The 22524-nt window shown below is 38.2% G+C and overlaps 1 protein-coding gene across 1 annotated transcript in view; it reads left to right on the top strand.

Annotated features, from left to right (window-relative positions):
* LOC124709080 (AT-rich interactive domain-containing protein 2) overlaps positions 1 to 22524 on the top strand; it is a 336130-nt gene that overhangs the window by 229570 nt on the left and 84036 nt on the right. Inside the window, exons 12-15 of the mRNA XM_047240727.1 lie at positions 942 to 1365; positions 3669 to 3980; positions 20658 to 20903; positions 22141 to 22384. Coding sequence (XP_047096683.1) covers positions 942 to 1365; positions 3669 to 3980; positions 20658 to 20903; positions 22141 to 22384 — 1226 coding nt within the window. The remainder of the gene's footprint in view (positions 1 to 941; positions 1366 to 3668; positions 3981 to 20657; positions 20904 to 22140; positions 22385 to 22524) is intronic.

The raw sequence follows: 22524 nt of genomic DNA, 5'->3' as shown, positions 1-22524 counted from the left end.
ACTGCAGTGTATTAAAAATATGTCGTGCTGATGATGTTCTCTCTCTCTCTCTCTCTCTCTCTCTCTCTCTCTCTCTCTCTCTCTCTCTCTTCCTCTTCCTCTTCCTCTTCCTCCCTCCCTCCCTCCCTCCCTCCCTCCCTCTCCCCTTCCTTCCCTTTCCCTCTCCCTCTTGTAGTTGTGAAGCTTGGCACAATGTTATAAATTTGGTTTATGATTGTTTGTCATATTTTGTTACATACGTTGGGTAAACAAAAACTATGAATAAAATTTAAATGCTTGAAATTAAATCCATCTGCACTTCTCTAAAATCAGTCAAATGGGAAAGATCTTTGTTTAGGTTTTTTAACATCTAGCATGAAGAAAGACTAAAATACTAGAATACTATGTGAGGACATTGAGTGTATATCAAAATTGTGTTTGCCTTTCTCAGATACTATATTGATCTAAGTTGTGTACCAATAAACCATGTAACTGAGGCACGAGTTCAAGTTAATGCTCAATTTTCATTGATGTATGATTGTAGCCAGAGTTCATTCCACACAATGTGCTAAACTAATAATACTTGGAAAAGAAATTCATGCAATTTGACTAAGCTTCAGTTTACTATCTTTTACTGTGGCTGGTTGAGGAAAGAGGGAGGGGGGGGGGGGGAGAGAGAGAGAGAGAGAGAGAGAGAGAGAGAGAGAGAGAGAGAGAGAGAGAGAATTATCTTTATATTTCTGCATTCCAAGGGCCCAGGCTCAATTCTCATCAGGCAAGCAGTTCTTCTGTCAGAAGTATCATAACAGTGCATGCACAGCCGCAGATTGAAAAATTCACCCATGAAATAAATTTATGTTTGCAGAGTATCACCATTGTGTATGATCATGTTGTTCTTATTTTACCTTTTAATTGGAAGTACATGTTACAGAATTGCCAACTGAAAAATAATCTTTCCGTAGGTCCGTATTTGGTGGTTCAGTGGGTCCAAATTTACAACGTGCACCAGGAACATCGACTGTCCTCGCAGATGCACAGTACAATGCGTTGGCCTTTTACGAGGGCATCAAGGTGCGCGCCAACACGTGTTCTCCTACAGCAACACCTATTACTTCATCTCCCCGCACAGAGACTCCACCACTGGTAGCTGTTGCAGTGGGTTCGCCTGCTCCCTGTCAGACGCCACCTCCTACTGTTTCCTCACCATCGCCTGTCCCAACTCGACCTGTTCTGGCACCATCACCTTCTATCTCTCCTGCAGCTTCAGTACGATCCCCAGAGTCACTGGCACTGGATGCCCCATCCCCGTCATCACCTATCCTCAAAGCACAGCTAAGTGCTCCACCAAAACCCAGGGAAGCTTCCAAGGGAGATGCCAAGAGTCAGGTAGGTCTAAGCTTGCATGTAGATGTACACTTTCAGATTATGAACTTGTAGACCATTAGTGAGTTTTGTATTACCTAGTGAAGTTTATATTTTTTTCAAATATATATATCTTTGTGGTATCGTTGGCTTTGTGAATTTGCTTTGTGTAGATGTTTGTACAAGTTTTGTTTATAGTGTGCCTTATTTTGTATTGCTTTTGTGCACATTTGGAACTTTCTTGTTCTCTTTCTTCTTTCCGTCTTTTTTCTTTGTGTGTACTGCTCTCTTAAGCTCAGCTAGGGGATCTGTCTTATTAACAGTCCATAAATTGCGCTTCCAATATTTACAGTTACAAACTCTTTCTAAAATGAAATTTGAATCTGAGGGCAGTTGTTGGTTTTTCTGTCCCTTTCATTACTGGATACAATATCAAATATCACTTTCAGACCAAATTCTGATGAATTAGCCACTTAATTTTTGCCAGTTTGTGTTCTGTGGGACTTATTTCTATATCAAAGATATTACCCAGACCTGAGCCGGCCGGAGTGGCTGTGCGGTTCTAGGCGCTTCAGTCTGGAACCGAGCGACCGCTACGGTCGCAGGTTCGAATCCTGCCTCGGGCATGGATGTGTGTGATGTCCTTAGGTTAGTTAGGTTTAATTAGTTCTAAGTTCTAGGCAAGTGATGACCTCAGAAGTTAAGTCGCATAGTGCTCAGAGCCATTTGAACCAACCCAGACCTGATCTTTTTAGATACACAAACCCAACTATGAAACTAGAAAGTCCTAAATGGAATACAAATAGAGGAAGGAGTGAAAGCAAAAGTTCAGGCACTGAATGGCCGACAAATGCATATACCAATTGAAATTGGTCCAGAGCTTTCAGTTTCTTTCCTTTGTATTAATCAGATAGCATTGAGGAAGGACATTTTCCAAAAGCTTGCTACAATTTAAATTTTATTTATTTGCGTGTAGACCACTCAGTGCTCAATTGTGCAATAAGTGGTTACCCTTACTCCAATTTTTATTTTATTGCTGTTGTGAAACATTTTTTTCCTTTTCCCTTAAGGCTTATGCATGCTTAGATTTTACATTAGTATACATTACAATTCTATAACAACTTACCTGCACTTAACAATGTAAAAATACATAAACAAAGAAGATATAAATAAACAGAAAATTTGTGGAAACTCAGGCTGGTTCAGTATGATTTTTGTGGTTTTACAGACTATTTTCTCTCTCAAACTGGCACATTGTTTGGAAGGAGTTGGCAGTGTAATAATATCCACATTCATCTTTATTGAAGACATCTCACTGATTCATTTATTGATTGCAAATGTTATTCATTGCACAGCATTCCATTATTTCTTTCCATTTTTAATTTATCATGATAAAGGTAAGGATAGATTTTCAAGCAACTTTCAGTGTAAAAGGAAATCTAGTTGAAAGAAGGAAGAGAAACTTAGTATCAGAATTAAAAAAATTCACTCGGAAAACTACAAAATTATAGGGAGACACAACGGGTGGTCAGTTCTTACTTTCAGGAGACTATATTATCAGTTCTGTTGATAGACACAGTTGTTAATTTGTTAGTGATACAGTTCGTCACAGATTACTCGTACAGCATGTAGAATTTCACCTCCTGATGTAAAGTATTGGTCTCATGTTCAGTCTCCTTGTAAATTTATTATTCTCATGGTTATGGTATTTAGAATTATGTAAGGATGCTGGATAAATCTCTCTTTATCATTGTTATCTAACATTCAGATTTCTCTCCTTCATTGACTGTAGTGTTAATTTCAGTATAGTTGTTTATTTTAAAGATAGATGAACAGTTATGGGTAAGAAAACTCTCACATCGCAAGAAGCCTGGTGTAAGAATAATTTTGTATTTTACAGAAACAGGTGGAACATAATCCTATAATTGAATTATTCTGTCAAAGTCCAGTAGGCCAAAGAAATAGGCAAATTACTAATTATATTAAAGGTGACGTCTTTACTCGATCGCTTTTCATAGTAGACAACATGCTGTAACCACATGGAAATGGTGGTATGGACAACATTTGCAATCTGTTCATACTGTGTTGTAACACAGTTCTGGTGTGAAATCATATGACTGTATTTAAGCTGGTTGATGATAGAATGTTTGGTCTGTAATTATCATAACTACACGAGATTGTGTAAAATATTGAAATGGTATGTGCAGGAAAGTTATTTCTTCAAAAATACTCTCTGACTGTCCCAGCCCCTGCCTCTTCCCGTAGTTAGATTGTTTGGTTACCATTATGTGATGGCAAATGTGTGGTCACACCCACACGTGAGCCAGGGCTTCACTGGCTCTAACACTAGAAGTGGAGGTGCTGTCAGCACTTCTGTTCAACAGCAGCAGCCGCAGCAACTCCAACAGCAGCCGCAGCAGCAGCAGCATCAACAACAACAACAACAACAACAGCAGCAGCCAGTGCAACAACAGCAAACACAACAGCAGGCCAGTAATACGCCCAGTACAAGCAGCTCCTCCCTCATCAAGAGCCTGCTGGCAACTAAGGTAACACCTCCTGGTGTGGACTGCATGATGCCTGCACCTGCCACTGTGTGTGCCGCATCCTCAGATAGCCAGCTGCGACTGACAGCACAGGTACGCCGCCACCACAGGGTCTCGCCGTGTTGATTGACGTTGGTCTAAGAGGGTGGTGATAAGTCAAATTTTTTCTCTATCGTGAAGATAGTTATGGGTGAAAAGTTAGTGACAGTGATTAGTTCATACCATCAAAATTGCAATGCAAGGTGGCTGATTAAGAGTTTTGGCCATTAGGGATCATTTTTCAGATCAACAAGTATGGAAAAAAGGACAAAAATTGCAAAGTTACTGTGTTTTGTATATTTTAGGTCTGAAGATGGCCCCTAACGGTTGGAACTGGTAATCAATTGCGTTATGTTGGAATTGTGATTTTAAGAAACTGTCAATCAAAAATTTTCAACAATTGCTGTATCTCTTGATAGCCTTTGTGTCTGTCTTTATATGCGAGACAGTTTGTTTCACTGTGAGATGGGTTTCTTTTCAGTATCTTCGCTTTACTTCCTAGCCTGAAGTAATTGACTGCAATGAAATATTGCATAGTCCAACAGGAATGAAAGGCTTGCCTCTTGCTCAAATGGGCAGTGCTTGGACATTGTTTCTGTTTTGTCTCTTTTACTGTGCCATTACATTATGCTTTTGGCATGTGGTCTTATATTGTGTTCTTTGTTCTGTGCAGGGATCATGAGTTTCTTACACTTTTTATACTGAAAGCTCTTCGCAAATGCGTGCATGTTGTGCATTGCTGCAAGTTCTTTGGTGACTGGGCTTATTCACAGCAGATATTTGATGAGAGTTTCTTTTTCCCCTCTGTGCTCAGGAATAGAGTTTTTCAGTTTTATTTCGTTCTTTGTGCATTGAATTTAATCCAAGTATTGTAGCATTCTGATATTTGAAAAGCATTGATCGTATGTAATCATTTTGTGCTATGAAAGTAAAATCTGCAAAAACTGAGCAAGCTTACAGAACAAAAGCAAAAGTAAAGTTAAAAGTTTGTTAATTGGTAACTATTCCATGATTTTAAAACACATGATATGCAGATGTGGTTTGCAAGTGCTCATCATGGTAGCAGTGAAAATTTCTCCAGGAACCTGGACAAATTGTGGCCTATTCTCTGTGAAGCGGGGGAATAGTATTCCCTTATGACCCCCTCCTCCTCCATCTGTGTGATCAAGATAACGTTTTTAACAACTGATATCTCAAGCACTTTCTCTTTGCTTCCTACATCTACTTTATGACGCTTTTATTCCTTCTTCTTGTGCTGATAATACTAATAAAAAGAAAAGTTGTTTGAAATCTATCCTTTTGTTGCTTAAATTCTTTTTACTTTACAGAAATCCTTTTGTCATACAAACATATGAAATGTTTTAAAAGTGACACTTTTTAGTTATAATTAGGGACATAAAATCGTTTTATTTTATAGCCAATTTCGGTATTAATTTTTGACAACTTCAGTATTACTTTCTGCAAACTTTGATTTTTATTTGTTGCCTCTTTTTGCCAGTTTTTATATTAGTTTCTGCTTGCTTATTTTTGAAGTACCCTGTGTTCATTGTTTGCAATTACTTTTTAGTATTATATTGAAAATGAAAATACACCTATCAATTACATTTTATTGATTAACAGTCAAGATCACATGTATTTAAATTACTGGAAAAAAAACTAAGTTAAACTTGTCAGATAAAACCAATTAAAGGAAAAGTAACCTGGCATCTGCACACTGTTGAAAAGTATTTCAAAAGAAAGCACTGTCATAACTTTAAAGTTCTCTTCTTGACTATTACGCTGCCTTTACATCAACACACCACACTAGTGTGAAAACAACCACTTCTGTTCTATATTTGACTTCTGCACAGCATGAGCCATTTGACAATTCCCACTTTTCTTGCTGACGTGGAAAATTGCTTTTCCACTATATTATGAAGGAATTGGTCAAACCACCTCTCCACTGGTTTTCCTGATTGATAGCGATGAAATCAGTTAGTGCCGACATTACAAGGTGGTCATTAAGTGTACCTGGAATGACTGGTCTCAGCCATATAGATATTCCATAACATTGTGATTTTAACATTAACTAGAAAAATGTCAAAACACACATGAAACTTCTGGAGTAAGCATTCTGCTGAGCATATGCAAACCGCCTATTTAGTTCACACGGGCAACGGAGAGATTCTTTTTGTCACATGAGTGCTACCATGGCAACCCTCTTAAGATTCCAGTGTGCAACAAACATTGTGTGGAAATTAGCATGATACCAGGAAATTAAGCTCACAAACCAGGACAGGTAGCGTGCACGGAGGGGATGGAAAACATCGGGGATGTTATTGAGTTCAATCTCCGTGCCCACAAACCACAGTGCATAATTTACATGGATTGCATGAGCTGTGCGTAGACATCTGACACCACTTACTTCTGGAAGCCTACCAAGCCTATGAATCCATGCCCAAACAGTCGCTGCTGTATTGTGTTCATAAGGTGGACCAACCCTATTGAGCAGGTGATCATAAAATTTTTTCTCCTCAGTATAGCATGTAAAGTTCTGTTACAATTGCAGTTTTGCAGAGGCATGTTGCATGGCATTTCAGTGTGTATCATCTGAAGGAATTGATATTGTATGACAAATATAGTATTGTTTATTTAATGCAGAGTCTCCTAATAATATAAGCACCAAAAAATTATCAATACATCGCTTAAAAACAAACACAGGCCATGAAGGCCCAACGGTACAGACCGGCTACTGTGTCATCTTCAGCCCACAGGCGTCACTGGATGCGGACAGGGAGGGGCATGTGAATGTGGTCAGCATACCACTCTCTTGCCATATGTCAGTTTACAAGACCAGAGCCAGTTGAAGTAGCTCCTCAGTTTGCCTCACAAGGGCTGAGTGCACCCCGCTTGCCAACAGCACTCGGCAGACTGAGTGGTCACCCATCCAAGTGCAAGCCCAGCCCAACAGTGCTAACCCAACCCACCATGGCTTCTAGCCATGGTTTGCTTATCCTGACCAGGACTTAACAGATTATCTTCGGCTATTATAGGCAATGCTTGGACATTTACTCGTGTGGTGATGTGGCTGCTTTCCTGCAGGTTTTAGACCGTTCTCCATCTCTAATGAACTTGAAATCAGTAAGCTGCTAGATCCTGACAAAAAATTCTCATTGATTAATCTGTTACTTATATTACCTGGTTGACATCTCTTCAGTTAAAACTGAATATTTTTGTTGTTCTTAAGATATACGGGCTTGTTGCAAACCACTGTAATGATTGTAGCTGCTAAGTAAAATTTCTCATTTGTTTTGAGCATAGTCTATAAGACACTGTACTTAGGGTTGGAAAAGATCTGTGGATTATCCATGTGTTGACGTCCCATATAATTTCTACAGCCTTGAAATGAATTTTGGGGTCATTGTACAAAGGAGTCAATACTGTTTGCATAAACTAGTCTGAAATGGGTTCCTTTGGTGTCACTTCAGAGTGAATGGATCAGTGTGTCCTCAGCAGCACTTTGTTGACCTGAATGCTGCCAAATTATAAAAAGATTAAGACTCACACTTACCTCTGTTCTGAGTAATAGCGTGTCCTGCTCTTTTAGATAGACTCTGTCCATGGGGGTACTCATTTTTATAAAATAGTGAGTGCAGTGATTGAAGCAGCTTAGGTTCACAAAAGTTTGTGGTCATTGGAAGTAAACTTGTTCCATAATAACTAACATTTAAGAAAAACACTTACTGTGGTTTCTTCATTTATTGTTGTCCATATACCAGTTTCCTATGTAGTTGGATCTATTTAAGCTTAGGGCAGTACACTGACCGGCGGCGCAACTGTGGTGGAAGGTTAATTTTGTGTTGCATGTGTTTTGTTTGCATTTTGTGTAAATATTTTATCTGAAGTATTTGACTTTAGTTGTTTGGCAATTAATGGCATCTCCCTTAACCTCTCTGGGTAAGTTCCTCTACAACCAGTACCTCCAGCCTTCCTCTTCAACTGAAAAAAGGAAAAGTAACATTTTATAATATTGTTACATAAAAACTAATATTCTGTGAATAGTACTTTTAATCATATATTTGTTTAGAATATATATGGTGCTTTTGCAGTAATCTGGTGAATATAACTTCATAAAAACTATAACAAATTTCCATTGTCATTTGCTTTTGGTGTTGATTGTACATAATTGTTCAGGCATGTCCTATGGAAGTGAAATGTTTCTATGTATAACATTATTAGACTGTCAGATCTTTGAAGATAGTGAGATGACAAAGCCACTCGCTCACTCCCAACGTATAACTAATTAGAAAGTAATGTCCATTCAAGTTGTGATACATACATGTTCGATCACTACATTTATTATAAAATATACACATTTTATGCTATTAATTACTGTACATGCAACAGAAAGCACTAATTTCATTCGTAAAAAGAAACTGAAGCATATTTTGTTGTGCTAAACTTAACACATGGGAACTTAAGGTTTTGTAAAACAATTACTATAATAATATGCCCAGTTGAGGGATACAAAAGTTTTCTGATCAATAAAGTATGTGGCAGCTATGATAGCCCCCCTCCCAAAATATATCCAGAAAGAGTAAATATATCGAGATGTGGTTTTTGCTAAGTTAGAGCAGATGATGTGGTGAATTTTCTGACGTGCAAGTATAATTTTTATTGTTTATAGCTGCCAGATTAAGACAGCACATTTTTAAATGTTCTCAAAAATTACTTTTTAATGGGAGTGTTTTTACAATGGGAAGAGCCTTTGAAAACAACTGTTGTCCTGTCTGGAGAAGAAATACCACAAATTTCAGCCCTGGTGTACCAGTTGTAAGCAGACACATAATTTGCGGATGGTTTGTATGTTCATTATTATGACTGCCATATCAGGTGCTCAAAATGTCAAAATTCACCATTGTTACATTGCTGTAAAACAGTTTTGAACAAACAGTACTGCACATTGAATTTCATCTGGACTTGATACAGTACAGGCCTGCGTTGTGAGGTATTTCATGTCTTAGTCATCCATGTTTCCTTGTTGACATTGTTTTGATTTTTCCTACAGATAAAAGTCTAGAGATGTTATGTTTTGTGTGTGTACAGGATGTCTTGTGGCTTCCAAATGGCTGATCCAGTAACCTCCAAATGTCTGTTAAGGAGATGTGTAATTATCTGTGCGGAATTGGCAGGACATTGTCATTTTGGTTCTACAAGAATTCCCGTTATGTCCAGTGAGATATGTTCCAGTAAATGTGGCAGCATGTCTGTTAGGAACTGTAGATATAAGTGTCACTCAAATGAAAATGAGGCAGACTATATAATGAGCATGGCACAGATGTTGATAGCACAGGTAGGTGTCCACAGAAGTGTCCTCTATTGGGAATCAGGAAGAAACAGCACAAACATTCACCACTGTGCCATTTTCCGTGCTCAGTGTAAGGTCAGTGAATCGTGTCCACAGCTGACTTCACTGTGGAGGCTGGGAAAGAGGAACAGTGAGATGTAGTGTGGCTTTTGACTGTGGAATGATTTTCAGGAAGTGAAACTGATACTTGCATTTGTGCTGTGCATGACATATATAGTACGTCATGTGCATGTGTATTTGCTTAGCAGTCAGCCAGGACATGCTCAGTGGGTCATTACCCCCTTCTGTCATTCCTGTTCCTGCGGTGGATGCTGCTGTCAGAAATGACTGACAGCAGATGACATTTGGTACATGTTAGACATCAGTTATGGTACTGCTCACACCATCGTGACAGAGCTTCTGAAGTTCTGGAAAATCTGTTCGTAATAGGTTCCCCATAGCATGACAGAAGAACAGAAGTTGAACAGAATGTCGACATTGCTGCAGCACCAGAAACGTTTATCATAATGAAGAATATATTTTCCTGTCCCTTATTGTCACAGGAGATGAAACAAGGCATCAGGATATTGAGCTGGAGAGCAACTGTCAGAGCTGACAAGGAATCACATGGATTAACCACCCAACAAAAAATTCCAAAGCCATGCATGCTCGCTCCTGGAAAGTCATGATTACCTTTTCCTTTCATTGTAAGAACACACTGTTCATATACTTTCTAATACATGGTGCCACAATTAATGCAGAACAGTATGTGTGGCAACTTTGCAGAATTTGAAGCATGCCATCAAGTCCAGACAGCCAGGAATGTTGATGCACAACATCATTCTGTTGCAGGATAATGCCTGTCCCCATATTACCAAGGTTGTTTTTGACAGTGTTGCAGAACTTTTGCTGGGAAGCCCTTACACATCCTCCATACAGTAAAAATCTCTTCAAATGTGATTTCTATATTTTCTGAGCCCCAAAGAAACACATTCATGGCTATCAGTTTGCTTTATATGAAGAGGTGCAGGCCTAGGTACAGCCATTGTTCCGCAGGCAACCGCTGACATTTTTCCCTGAAGGCGTTGACCATCTTGTCTCTCAATGGGATAAATTTATTAACAGTTTTGATGATTACTTTTGAAATAATAAACAGTATACTTACTTCTGTCTTGCTTTCATTTGACTATTCCTTATATGTACAGATACTTTGAGGTCTATCATATTTCTTTGATATGGAGTCCATTGCCATTCACATTTTGGCCATCTTGCGTCTGACATTCGCTGTAAGTGACCATACCAGAGTAGGCGCTTCCTTTCTATGTGGTCTTGGATTGTGCTTTTGACATTCGTAACCTCTCTGATCCTATCATTTCTAATATGATCAAGCCTGGAATATCTACAGCTCCGTCTCCAGAAATCCACCTCTGCAGCCAGCAGGCAATCTTCCCGCCTCTGAGTTAGTTCCCACAACTCTGCACCATATGTTGTGATATGTTCTATAATTGTGTGGTAGATGGTATGTTTTATTCTGCACATTATGTTTTTGTTCCAGAGAATACCATTTAGTTGTTTTATGGCTCACTTGCCCTGGCCAATTTTATTGTTTATATCATCCATACTTGTACCATTGGACGACAGTGTCACTCCCAAGTACATAAAATTATAACACCCTTTAACAGTATTGGTACCAAGTTGTAAGTCATTAACAGCATTTTCTCCCACTTTCAGATATTCTGTTTTAGATACGTTTATGACAAGACCTCATTTTTCATATTCTTCTCTTATTTTGCGGAACATGTAATTTGCATCTTCCTCGTCTCGAGCTACTAACACTTGGTCGTAAGCAAAAAATAAAGTGAACAAGAAATCATCATCTATGGGGATACCCATTCCTCTGCATTTCCTTTTCCAGGATTTTAGTGCCTTCTCTAGGTAGATCTTAGAGTGTAGGTGCGATTGTGCATCCCTGGCGTAGTCCCTTTGTCACCTCAAACTCTTGAGATAGTTGATTTCTCACTTCTACCATTGCCGTGCAACCTTGGTAGAGGAGTCTGACAGCTTTCACCTAGCTCAGTGACACACCATTATCAAATAGACTTGTCCTTGGCTTGTTCTGTAGAACTGTCTCATAACCTTTCTGGAGGTCTACAAAGACAAATTGGGTCGTAAGGCCCCTTGCTGTCCTTTTCTCCACTAGGTTTTTGAGGGTAAATACTCCATCAGCACAGGAGTGACCCAGTCTGAATCCATTTTGTTCTTCAGATTCAGTTATTTCTTCTTCTGTCCTCTTTTTTTAGGATATGGCCATAGACTCACCATGGATGGCATCACACTAATACCACAATGGTTTGCACAATTTCTCCTGTTGCCCTTCTTAAATATTGATGTAATTATTGCCTTTTTCCACTCCTTTGGGGCTTCGTCACCTCTAAGGCATTTGTCAAAAATCACTGCCAATATCTCAAATAGTTTTGACGGTGTTGCTTTAACCAGTTCTGTATAATTAATCCTGGGCCTGATGTCTTTCTATTTTTCATGGCATTAATTGCATTTTGGACGTCCTCCGTAGTTATCAGTGGTATATTTTCATTACTAATATCAATGTCTGGTGGGTTCTCAGTGAATTAGTAATCCTTGATAGTGTTCACTCATTCCTGCATGCCAATGACGTTTATATCTGCTTTATTTTTATTCTGTGTTCTCATTCTTTTTAATATCTTCCAGGCTTTATTTGCTCTTGTATTCCCCATGCTTTTTTCTCTCTCTTCACCAGTTTCCTGCCAGGCTTTGTTTTTTGCCTTAATTATTGTTTTCTGTGCATCTTTTCTCCATTCTGTATTCCCGTCAATCATTGTCTGATCTTGAGTTCAACGATTTATTATAAGCTTTCTTCTTACTTTCTACCTTCTCTCGTACTCGTACTGAGTGGTTCCACCACTCATCACATATTCTATTACTCTTTTGGATATTTTTCTCTCCTTTTTTTTAAAAAAACCCAGTGATTCATAAGCTGAGTTATGGATGGCTTCTTAAAACATCTCATACATCTCATCTGCAGAGGTTCCTTCAACGGCAGCAAATTTTTCTGCTAGCCTTTGCTGGTACAAGAAATGGGTAGAACTACAGTCAAGGTTTTGTAAATTAACTTGAATATTATTGGCTTTCTTTGGCTCGGTTTCCACTTGAATTTCTGTGTCTTTGATAAACTTGAATAATAGCTTAGACATAACAGAAAATGGTCTGATCCACACTCTGCACCTCTCATAGCCCTCACGTCTTGTACTATTAGCTTTGTTGTTTGTTTTATTATGACATAGTGTATAATGGACGTGAGAGTAATGCTTGGGGTACAGTATTGAGTGTGACCTGGTGAAAATAGCTTCTGCAACGACCCATACCAGTGTTGGGCTGGTGCCTGCTTTCGTGCGGCATGATCAACCCTAGTTGAACCGCTCTATCAGGAGGGTAAATATGGAGTTGGATCAGTTGCATAGGGCGGTCACTTTGTCAGACATTGGATTGGTTCCTGTTGAGGCTATTGATAGGGGGGATTTCACAAGGCGTGGCCTACACCTCAGTAGGAAAGGGAAGGGTAAACTGGCAGGGTTGTTAGTGAAATCCATAAGGGTGGACACTCATACTCATGGATGTACCTCTGTTTTAGACTAAAATCAGTGTTCAACGAGGAGTTCAGGCAGGCAGGTGCTAAAGAGGTCCAAAACGCACAAGATTCTCACAACAGTAAAGTAAATAATAATGTTACCATATTTACCCAAAATATTGGTGGAGTAAAGAAAAAAGTAGATTCTCACAAAAGTAAAGTAAAAAATAATGTTACCATTTTTCACCAAAATATTCCGAGATTGAAGAATAAAGTAGATGAGCTACTGGTTCGTTTAGATGACATTGAATCTTATAATGTAATAGAGATACTATGCCTGTCTGAACATCATGTTGTGTCTGATATGGAAAAGGTAAATATCAGTGGTTATAAACTAGCTGCACATACGAGTAGAGAGAATAAGGAGAGAGGAGGAGTTGCCATATATGTCAAAAGTTATCACTGTGTAAAAAGCTTAGATACAAAAAAGTTTTGTCTAGAGCAACATATAGAAGCACGTGCCTGTGAACTTAAACGGAAGGAGGGCTCCTTTATAATTGTAACAGTATATAGGTCCCCTTCAGGAAACTTTAATTTATTCCTGGGAAACTTGGATGCCTTGTTGTGCTATCTGTCAGATAGCAAATTATTATTTGCTTTGATTCACTGAAAGAGTGTAATAGGAAGAATGACCTGGAAGTCTTGCTTGGTTCTTTCAATTTGACATGTGTCATTGATTTTCCTACTCGGGTAGTAAAGGACAGCAGCACATTGATAGATAACACTTTTGTATACCGAGATAAGTTTAAAAACATAAATTCTTGTCCTGTTGAGAATGGCCTTTCTGATCATGGTGCTCAGCTAGTTACAGTATATGACATAGCTCCATTCAGTAATTCAAAACGACCCTCCAAAGTTGTGTGTTCAGTTAATGACTCAACAATTGGAAATTTCGGGGAAAATCTTCAGCAGGTAGACTGGAATGGGGTGTACAAGGAACCCAATGCTAATTTAAAATATAACTTATTTCATGATACACTTGTAAGAGAATTTGAAGACTTTTTTCCCCAAGAAAGCAGTCAACTCTAATTATAAGAAACCATGCAAAAAACCTCTTACTAAAGGAATAAAAATATCTTGTAACCACAAAAGGGAACTGCATCTAACAACAAGAAAGAGTAATGACCCAGAAACAGCCAAATATTATAGAAATTACTGTGCTACGCTAAAAAAGTTTTTTAAAAAGTCCAGAAGCATGTGCATAATGTCTGAGATTAATACCTCTGATAACAAAATCAAAACAATGTGGAATATTATTACAAGGGAGACAGGTCAACCAAGAGTACAGGATGACGGCATTGCCATCAAAGCGAATGGAAACTTGACGAACAACAAGCCGCAAGTTGAAAACATTTTGAATAATCATTTTTTAAATGTTGTAGAGAAAATAGGATCTAAATGTTCGTTAGAAGAAGCAAGGCAGTTAATGGAAGAGGTCTTACCCACACAATTTGATACAATTTAAATTCCACCCACCTCTCCTTCTGAAATTAGGAAGCCACATATGTAATAGCTCTCTGAAGCAGGGTATTTTCCCAGATAGACTGAAGTATGCCATTGTTAAACCACTGCATAAAAATGGGGATACGTCTGATGTCAACAACTACCGCCCAATCTCTCTTCTGACTGCCTTATCCAAAATTCTTGAAAAAGTAATGCATTGTACAGTAGCTTCACACCTTTGTAAAAATAAAGTTTTAACAAAATGTCAGTTTGGTTCCCAGAAAGGTTTTTCAACGGAAAATGCTATATATACTTTCACTAATGAAATATTAAATGCTCTGAGTAACCGGAAGTCACCTCCTGTTGGGATTTTTTTGTGATCTCTCAATGGTTTTTGATTGTGTAAATCATGGAATACTTCTAGATAAGCTCAAGTACTATGGTATGAATGTGACAACGCTCAAATGGTTTAAATCATACCTAACTGGAGGAGTGCAGAAAGTTGAAATAAGCAGTTCACATAATATGCAAAAAACTGGTGATTTCTCAAACTGGGGAACAATCAAGAATGGGGTGCGGCAAGGTTCGATCTTGGGTCCTCTGCTGTTTTTAATAGATATTAACGACTTGCCATTCTATATTCACGAAGATGCAAAGCTGGTACTTTTTGCTGATGATACAAGTATAGCTGTCACACCCAACAGACAAGAATTAACTGATGAAATTGTAAACAATGTTTTTCAGAAAATCATTAAGTGGTTGTCTGCAAATGGGCTCTCATTAAACTTTGACAAAACACAGTATATACAGTTCCACACAGTAAATGGAATGACACCATTAATAAATATAGACTTCGATCGGAAATTGGTAGCTAAGGTAGAATATTCAAAATTTCTAGGTGTATGCATTGATGAGGGGTTGAACTGGAAAAAAACACACTGAAGATCTGCTGAAACATTTGAGTTCAGCTACTTATGCTACTAGGGTGATTGCAAATTTTGGCGATATACATCTCAGTAAATTAGCTTACCACACCTATTTACATTCTCTGCTTTCGTATGACGACATATTCTGGGGTAACTCATCATTGAGTAAAAGAGTGTTCTTTGCACAAAAGCATCTAATCAGAATAATTGCTGGAACTCTCACCTTTTATTAACCTGACATGTTCCAAATCATTACGAAGTGTTGTATTCATGATCTACGGAACAAGTACTAATCTAATCTAATCTTGGTTTCATCCATGTGTATTTGTGGATGTCCTTATGCTTGAACCATCCATTCAGAATTCTTAAATCATTTTACGTACAAAATTCTATCAATCTTTCACCATTATTATTTATGGTTTCTTCACCATATTGTCCCACTACGTTGTCATTAGCTTTACATCCTGTTCTGGCACTTAGGTCCCCTAGTAAAATGACTTCTTTGCATTTCCCTATGTTTTCAAGAGATCTCGTCAATTGAGTGTAGAATAAGTCTTTCTTCACTACATCAGCATCGTCGTTTGGTGAATAGACCAAAATAATCATCACAGAATGGTCCTTTATTTTCACCTGTGCAGAATTCTATCTCTGACATATTCCCAGCTGGAAGTTTTTCTTGAGTTGTTTTTTTATGGCAATGGCAACTCCACTTTGGGCTCGTTGTTCCTTTGGTATGCCACTATAAATGTATATGTAATCATTTGTCTCTTCCGTACCATGCCTTTTCACTTTGGTTTCTGTTTGGCTCACTATGTCGACGTCAAGGCACTTTAAAGAAGTAAAAACTTCACGTTTCTTTGTAGAAATTCCATGTTATAATTCTCATTGTCCTTTTTCGTGCCTGTTGTCGTCTTCGTTTTGACCCATTCCGTTCCGAGGCTAAATTGGGAGGTTTTGCTTTTTGATTTCTTTTGTTAGGGTGGACTGGAGGTCCAATGCCTAAACCCCCCACTTGGAGGACCAAGTGATTTTTAATTGTGGTTTTCTTCCACTAGACGATTACCTTTCTGGGCTCAGGGACTCTGTCTATCCCTTCCTTGGGTTCTTTGGGGAATGAGGTGCCACTTAACGCCAAGTCTGCTGCACCGAAGTCCATCTTCTTCACCTTACTTGCTGATGTGGTCTTCACTTGCAACCCTGGGCGTGGGTAACATGTCATACCCCGTGATACTGGGTCCCCAGAAGAACTTTGCCACCAGCTCGAAATCCGGGCACACTCCTGCGACGTGGACGTGCCTGCTGAGAATTACCCAAGTGCACTTAGAGAAGGGTGATCTAAACACCCTGGGGCAGGTTAATGTGCATGTATGGTTCCATGCACAAAGGCAAATGAGCACTAATTATGCAGTTCTTGAGATGCCTGCCCCACATATTGGCAGACAAAGGTGGTTGTTCATACATTTCTATCGGTCAGTGTAGATTTGCAGCTAACCAGTAGTGCTTATTGTAAACATTGATTTGTCCCTGATTAGTAAACAAAATCTTGTATAGGAACTCTGCAACAGTTTGTGATTTTCGTAAACATCATTCAGAGAACTGTAGTTGATTTTGAAAGTCATTGCCATGAAGCTGTCAATGGAGCATAAAGTGGGAAGGATGAAATGTTTTTGAATGTATGATTAGCAGAATATTCTATTGGCTGATCTCTCCTGCACATTAAAGTTGCCACGTTGTGATGCATATTACTGCTGCTGAAATTGTAGTTGAATTTCTCTCATCAGTTACTGTTTTTCTTTCTCTGCATATTTTATTCTTCAGTGTTCCATTTATATGTCTTTTTTTATGAAGATAAAAAGAGAGCCTGTGATTACTTGATACGATTAAGATTCAGTTCATAATACAACCACACAAGTGCTATTGACAGTTTGACTTCATTCACCATATGCAAAAATCACATCAACTTTTTTGACTGTCGTATACCTTCTGAAGTTTGAGATCTTCATCAGGAAATTGTGTGATCTCTACAGCAGCAGGTGCAGACTGGTGAACTTACATTCATGGGTAAATGTGTGGACTGTACTCAAGGTGGAACAGTAGGTTAGACGTTTGAGTGACTGCTGCTTTTTGTGGCATGACAGTGAAGTGGGCACAGCGCAGCAACTTCGCATACCTACCGCAACCAATCACGTAATGCGCTATTGTATACGTCTCTATAGCAATGCCCCAATGTTGTTGCAGCTCTGTAGAAAACTGTTGTTTCGCCTGGAGCCATTTGCACTTTACACTTGAAAACTGGCAACAGCACAACCAACTGTTGGGTATATTTTTTCACTGGCAGTATATAGCCCCAATAAAAATATAGTCATTGTCAGAAAATTCGCCACTTTCCCCATTTTAAGTTTAAAAAACTGCACTTTCACATATTCACTTGTTCGGGATATGCTTGGGAGGTATGTTTTAGTTGTACTACCTTGTGTTATCATTTCTGTTGCATGTAAATGGCAAGTGGACATTGCTTTCCAACAAAACTTCACTCTGTACATTGCCTTCCTTAACTAACATTTTGTGCTGTGGTGGTGATGTAATTTATGTTTGATACATAGTGATTTTTTTGTTTCATTTTATGAAATGAAATACATAACTGCATGATGGCTACTTTATTAGGTATTGAAAGTATTGGTATTTTTATTTTATTTTTATTATGTTCTTGAAGTACACTGTACAGTAATCAAATAAGAGAACAATGTGCTAAATATTTTAGTTAAAACAGAAGTGATTTGCCGAGATTAATTTGAGGTACTTACTTCCAGTCACATAATATTTTGGTTTATTTATGTATTTGTTTGAAAAAATACTTGTTATTAAACTGCTGATGCAGTAAGTTAGTATACAATGCAGTGGAAGAATTTAGACACTTTTCTCTTGTCCTTTAATTTTTTGTTGGTAAGGTCTACATTATTTTCACTCATTATATTGATATCTTTGCAGTCTAAGTGCCTGTTTTTCGCCAGGAAACTTTGTGTGTATTATTTGGTTGATATCCTGATTGTAATTATCATCACATTTTTGCAGTCTTGTAATCCCACATTGTTTGTCTTTCTTGTGTTATTTTCTATTGTAGCTGCTGTTGGACCAGTAAATACAAACATACTCTAATTGCTCACTGTTTGGAGAACCTGTGCATCACAAAATATGATTACACATTTGTTGGCACTCATTGCACATTGTCAGTCACAGTTGATGTTCCCTTCTGCCCAGGCCTATACTGTTGTTTATTTACTGTGATCAAGAGGTTTTAATCTGTCTAACCAGTTATTACACTGGTACCTCTCTAAAAATGGATTAGTAATCTGTTGGATGTTGCACTCCATGTAAATCCCCTTCATACGTCACTAAACTGATGCTGTCACTAACACATTTTTAGGAATGTATGGCAGAAATGTCTTACAGAAGATTTTCTCTTGTGATATATCGTTTGCCTGGACTAACTTGTGATTCATTTGTGAAGCACTCTTCATATTTATAACACTTCTCAGACATTGTATCCACTTATTTTCTGTTTGAAGGAAAACATTATGAAAAAACCGATAGCGTGGCTATGGGTAATCTGTTATCGCCTATTGTGAAACAATATATGAAACACTTTGAAGCAGAATCCCTAGAGTCTGCGCTGTTGTAACCAACTTGTTTCCTTTGGTATGTGGTCAACATGTTTGTGATGTGGCCACATCAGATGGAGAAGCTTCAAAAATCCCTGGAACATTTAAAATTGTGTCTGTCATAATATAAAATTCATGATGGAACTTGAAAAAAAGAGGATCAATTGCTTTTCCAGTTAAGAGAAAAAAGGACTAGACCACAGTGTATTTAGTAAACCCATTCACATTGATCCCTCCCTCCGTTCCCCAAGCCATCACTGTCCGTGACAAAGATATTTGGTACTAAAGACTAGCCCATAGACCTCAAACACTTTCAAAGAAAGCCTGCCAAAGAACTAAAACACCTACTAATAGTGTTTCAAAATAATGGATACACAGTTCGTCAAAACTGAACGAGCATTGCAATCAAAATCAAGAATGCCTAAGGAAGAGGTTAAGGCTAGCCCACAAGACAGAAAGGTCAGTAGGCTCCTATGGAAACATCGTTTAGCATATTTTACTTGCTTTAACCAAGATAAAAAGTCTTCTTTGCAGTGTTTAAGAGAGTCTTTGAGACAGATGTGTGTCACACTCCTTGCGAACGTTGACATGCCCTATGTGGGGCAGACCTACCAGAACAATCAAGGAGAGATGCAAGGAACATGAGCGACAACCCAACTGAATCAGCTAACCAAACCAGCTGTCATCAAGCACTCCTTCGAATATAGACATGAACCCGAGAACAGTATTGTGGTGCAGACAAAAAGTTTTTGTGACATCATAATTAAAGAGTTTATTAAAATGTCAGAAAACCTAATAACAAAAGAGCATCAAAGGGCATATTGGGCATCAAGAGTTGAACCTGGTTATAAATAATGGCATGAGGCCAATAATTGTTCACAGTCAAGTTGGCATGCAGCGAGTACAGAACAGGAAAACTCTCAGCACCTGAAGGAGACGGCTAGGTCGGTTGTTGGAATATTGTGTGTAAAATGGAAACAACAAGACAGAACACGTAGAGAGGAAGAACATCATTAATAAGGTCACAGTGAGAAAACCCTAGAGGTTATATAGGTATTTCTCCTAGTGAATTGATTTCTACAATACAGTTTGATCAACGTGATCAGATCCATCATCTGCACTGAGGTGGTGTCAATGAAAAAAAAAAAAAAAAAAATAGAAATGAAGGTAGCTTTATATGTCTCTAACAAATAATAAAAATATACTGTTAAGAAAATGTCAAATAAGATCTACAGTCTCCTGTATTTGCATACAAATGAAATATGTAAAGGGTTTTAAATCTTCAAAAAAATTGGACGAAGTGTCTTGCAAATAGAATTAAGGTTGGTGATGTGATGGCAGAACACGGCATGATCCCTGTCCAGTACTCTACACAACCTTTCATCGGTCCTGGAGTTTATCATTGGCATTTGTTGCTTTCTTGTACATCCAACCCATTCACTTGATTTACTTTTTCTTCTGTGGCTATATTTGACAATTTCCAAAATGTAAAGATTCGTCTCTCTCTCTCTCTCTCTTGGGAAATGTTTACGTTCATGGAATTCTTCCAGAAAATGAAAATGATGTAAGAAATTTGAAACACTTGGCATATTTAATACAATAGTCTGTTGCTTGTCATGTTGCTGTATGTGTTAGCAATGATCCAGTTTTATGCACAAACAGTCAAATGTTTAACCATTAAATCGATTTCTGAAAATGCTTTGAAATTTCCAGGTCACTCAGCGACAACAACAACAAAGATTACTACAGCAACAACTACAAGCTGACACTCCCTCAGGAAACCATTCTGTTGCAAGTCCTGTGGTCAGGAAAGTGCTGGTTGGTCCAATTTCAGCTGGTACACAGCTGCAATCTGCTAGCAACTCAAACAAAGTTTCTGTATTGTCATCAGACAGGCATCGAGCCGCTCGCATCAATGGTGTAAGAACTCCAGTGCAGCAAGTACAATTACAAGGGCAGGTGAGATTCAGAGGGCTTGTTTCTCACTACAATGTTATGTACTGTTCTCAACAGATTTTGAGTACACACACTGCAGCTGCATTCATACAGATGTGTGACTAAACACAAGAATTGTTGTTTCAATCAATTGGGACTTTTTTTTGTACAACACTCTAAAGCCCATAGTTTGCTATAAACGATTTTCATCTCATCTCACCCAATAGTTTGACTCCAGTAAACTCCAAAGATTTTGTCTGTGATGGGCAGCAGAATTTTCTGTGGACAGAATTTTTTGACTAATTAAAGAAAATGTTAAATTCTTAAATTTTAATTGTAATTGTGTAGACAGGTAATACAGTTATAGCTTTAATGTTTTCCAGTGACATTTCTTTAATCTTACGGTATTTAGTTCCTAGCATAGTTGAAGTTACTTCCCGGTGTTGTGCCATATGTAATTAATTGCAGTAAATGAAGAAACTCATGCTTGAATGTTGCTCATTGTAGAGTTGTTTCCATTATTTTGAAGCTTCTTTATGCTAACCAGTCACATTGTTATTTAGTGTAATATTAAGTGTATCATTATACTGCAATGAAAAGAAAGTAATTTTTTGTGCATAGCATAGTTAGGGAGAACCCACTATGAACTGTTCAATGCAAGAAATTGACCTTGAAGTGTCAGATTAGAGCTAAATGTAAGTAAGAGTATGGACTAACAGAAAATACTAATACATAAATCTTCAAATTGGAAAAATTTGATGACAATAGCTCTGAATCAGACAGCTGTGAAAGTTCTGGAACCTTGAGAATAATTTAATTAGTCATTAAAAAGAGCAGTAGAAGCTACAAATACTAAAGGAAGCAAGAATTTTAACATGTTGTAGTGGATGCCTTTTACTTTGCTGCAATGAAGGGGTACAAAGTGTGGAAAGAAATTGACAATTCACAAATTAATTATGAGCCTGAATTAGTTGCAGGCATTACTTTGTTTGTCTACTGAGTTGTGGGAATTTGACCTGTTACTAACTTGTCTTAATTTCATTCTCATAATTTATAAGTTTGTAATTTTAACTGGAAGTTTTGCTGGTGCCTCAATTAGCATATGATGTATCGCAGTATCACAGCTGTGGGTTCTGTGTGGTGTCTGTTGTTTCGGATATGCTTGCTGCTGTTTAATTCACTGGTCATGGTTATTGACTTCGTAAATACCTGACCTGTATAGAGATATTTGGTACATTTGATGTTTTCTTCTCATTCCCAGAATGATGTTCCAAAAGATGGGAATGGAACTGTTCCTGTTGAGATTGATGGTATTCAGGCAACCACTTGTCTCAGCTCTGATGGGCCAGGCAGTGGAAGTGCAGCATTGCGAGGGCGTCGTGAACCACCACAGCCGCCACCTCCTCCATTGTTGGCTACAACTGAAGACTCCAACTCTACAGGGAACAGCTCGCTGGCATCGAGTGCAGGCAGTGCTAGTTGTACAGGCTCAATCTCCAGTCTAGGTCTGTAATATGTTCTATGAATGTCTTTTCAAGCTATAATGTGTAAAATTTATGTTTGTTTATATGTGAAGAACTGAGAAGAGGCAGTGAGCGTGAGGACCTGAAGCTGCGGTGTATTACATTATGAATGGATTTTTTTT

The sequence above is a fragment of the Schistocerca piceifrons genome, chromosome 7, assembly GCF_021461385.2.
Source record: "Schistocerca piceifrons isolate TAMUIC-IGC-003096 chromosome 7, iqSchPice1.1, whole genome shotgun sequence".
NCBI lineage: Eukaryota > Metazoa > Arthropoda > Insecta > Orthoptera > Acrididae > Schistocerca > Schistocerca piceifrons.
This window is presented reverse-complemented; position numbering and strand designations above follow the sequence as displayed.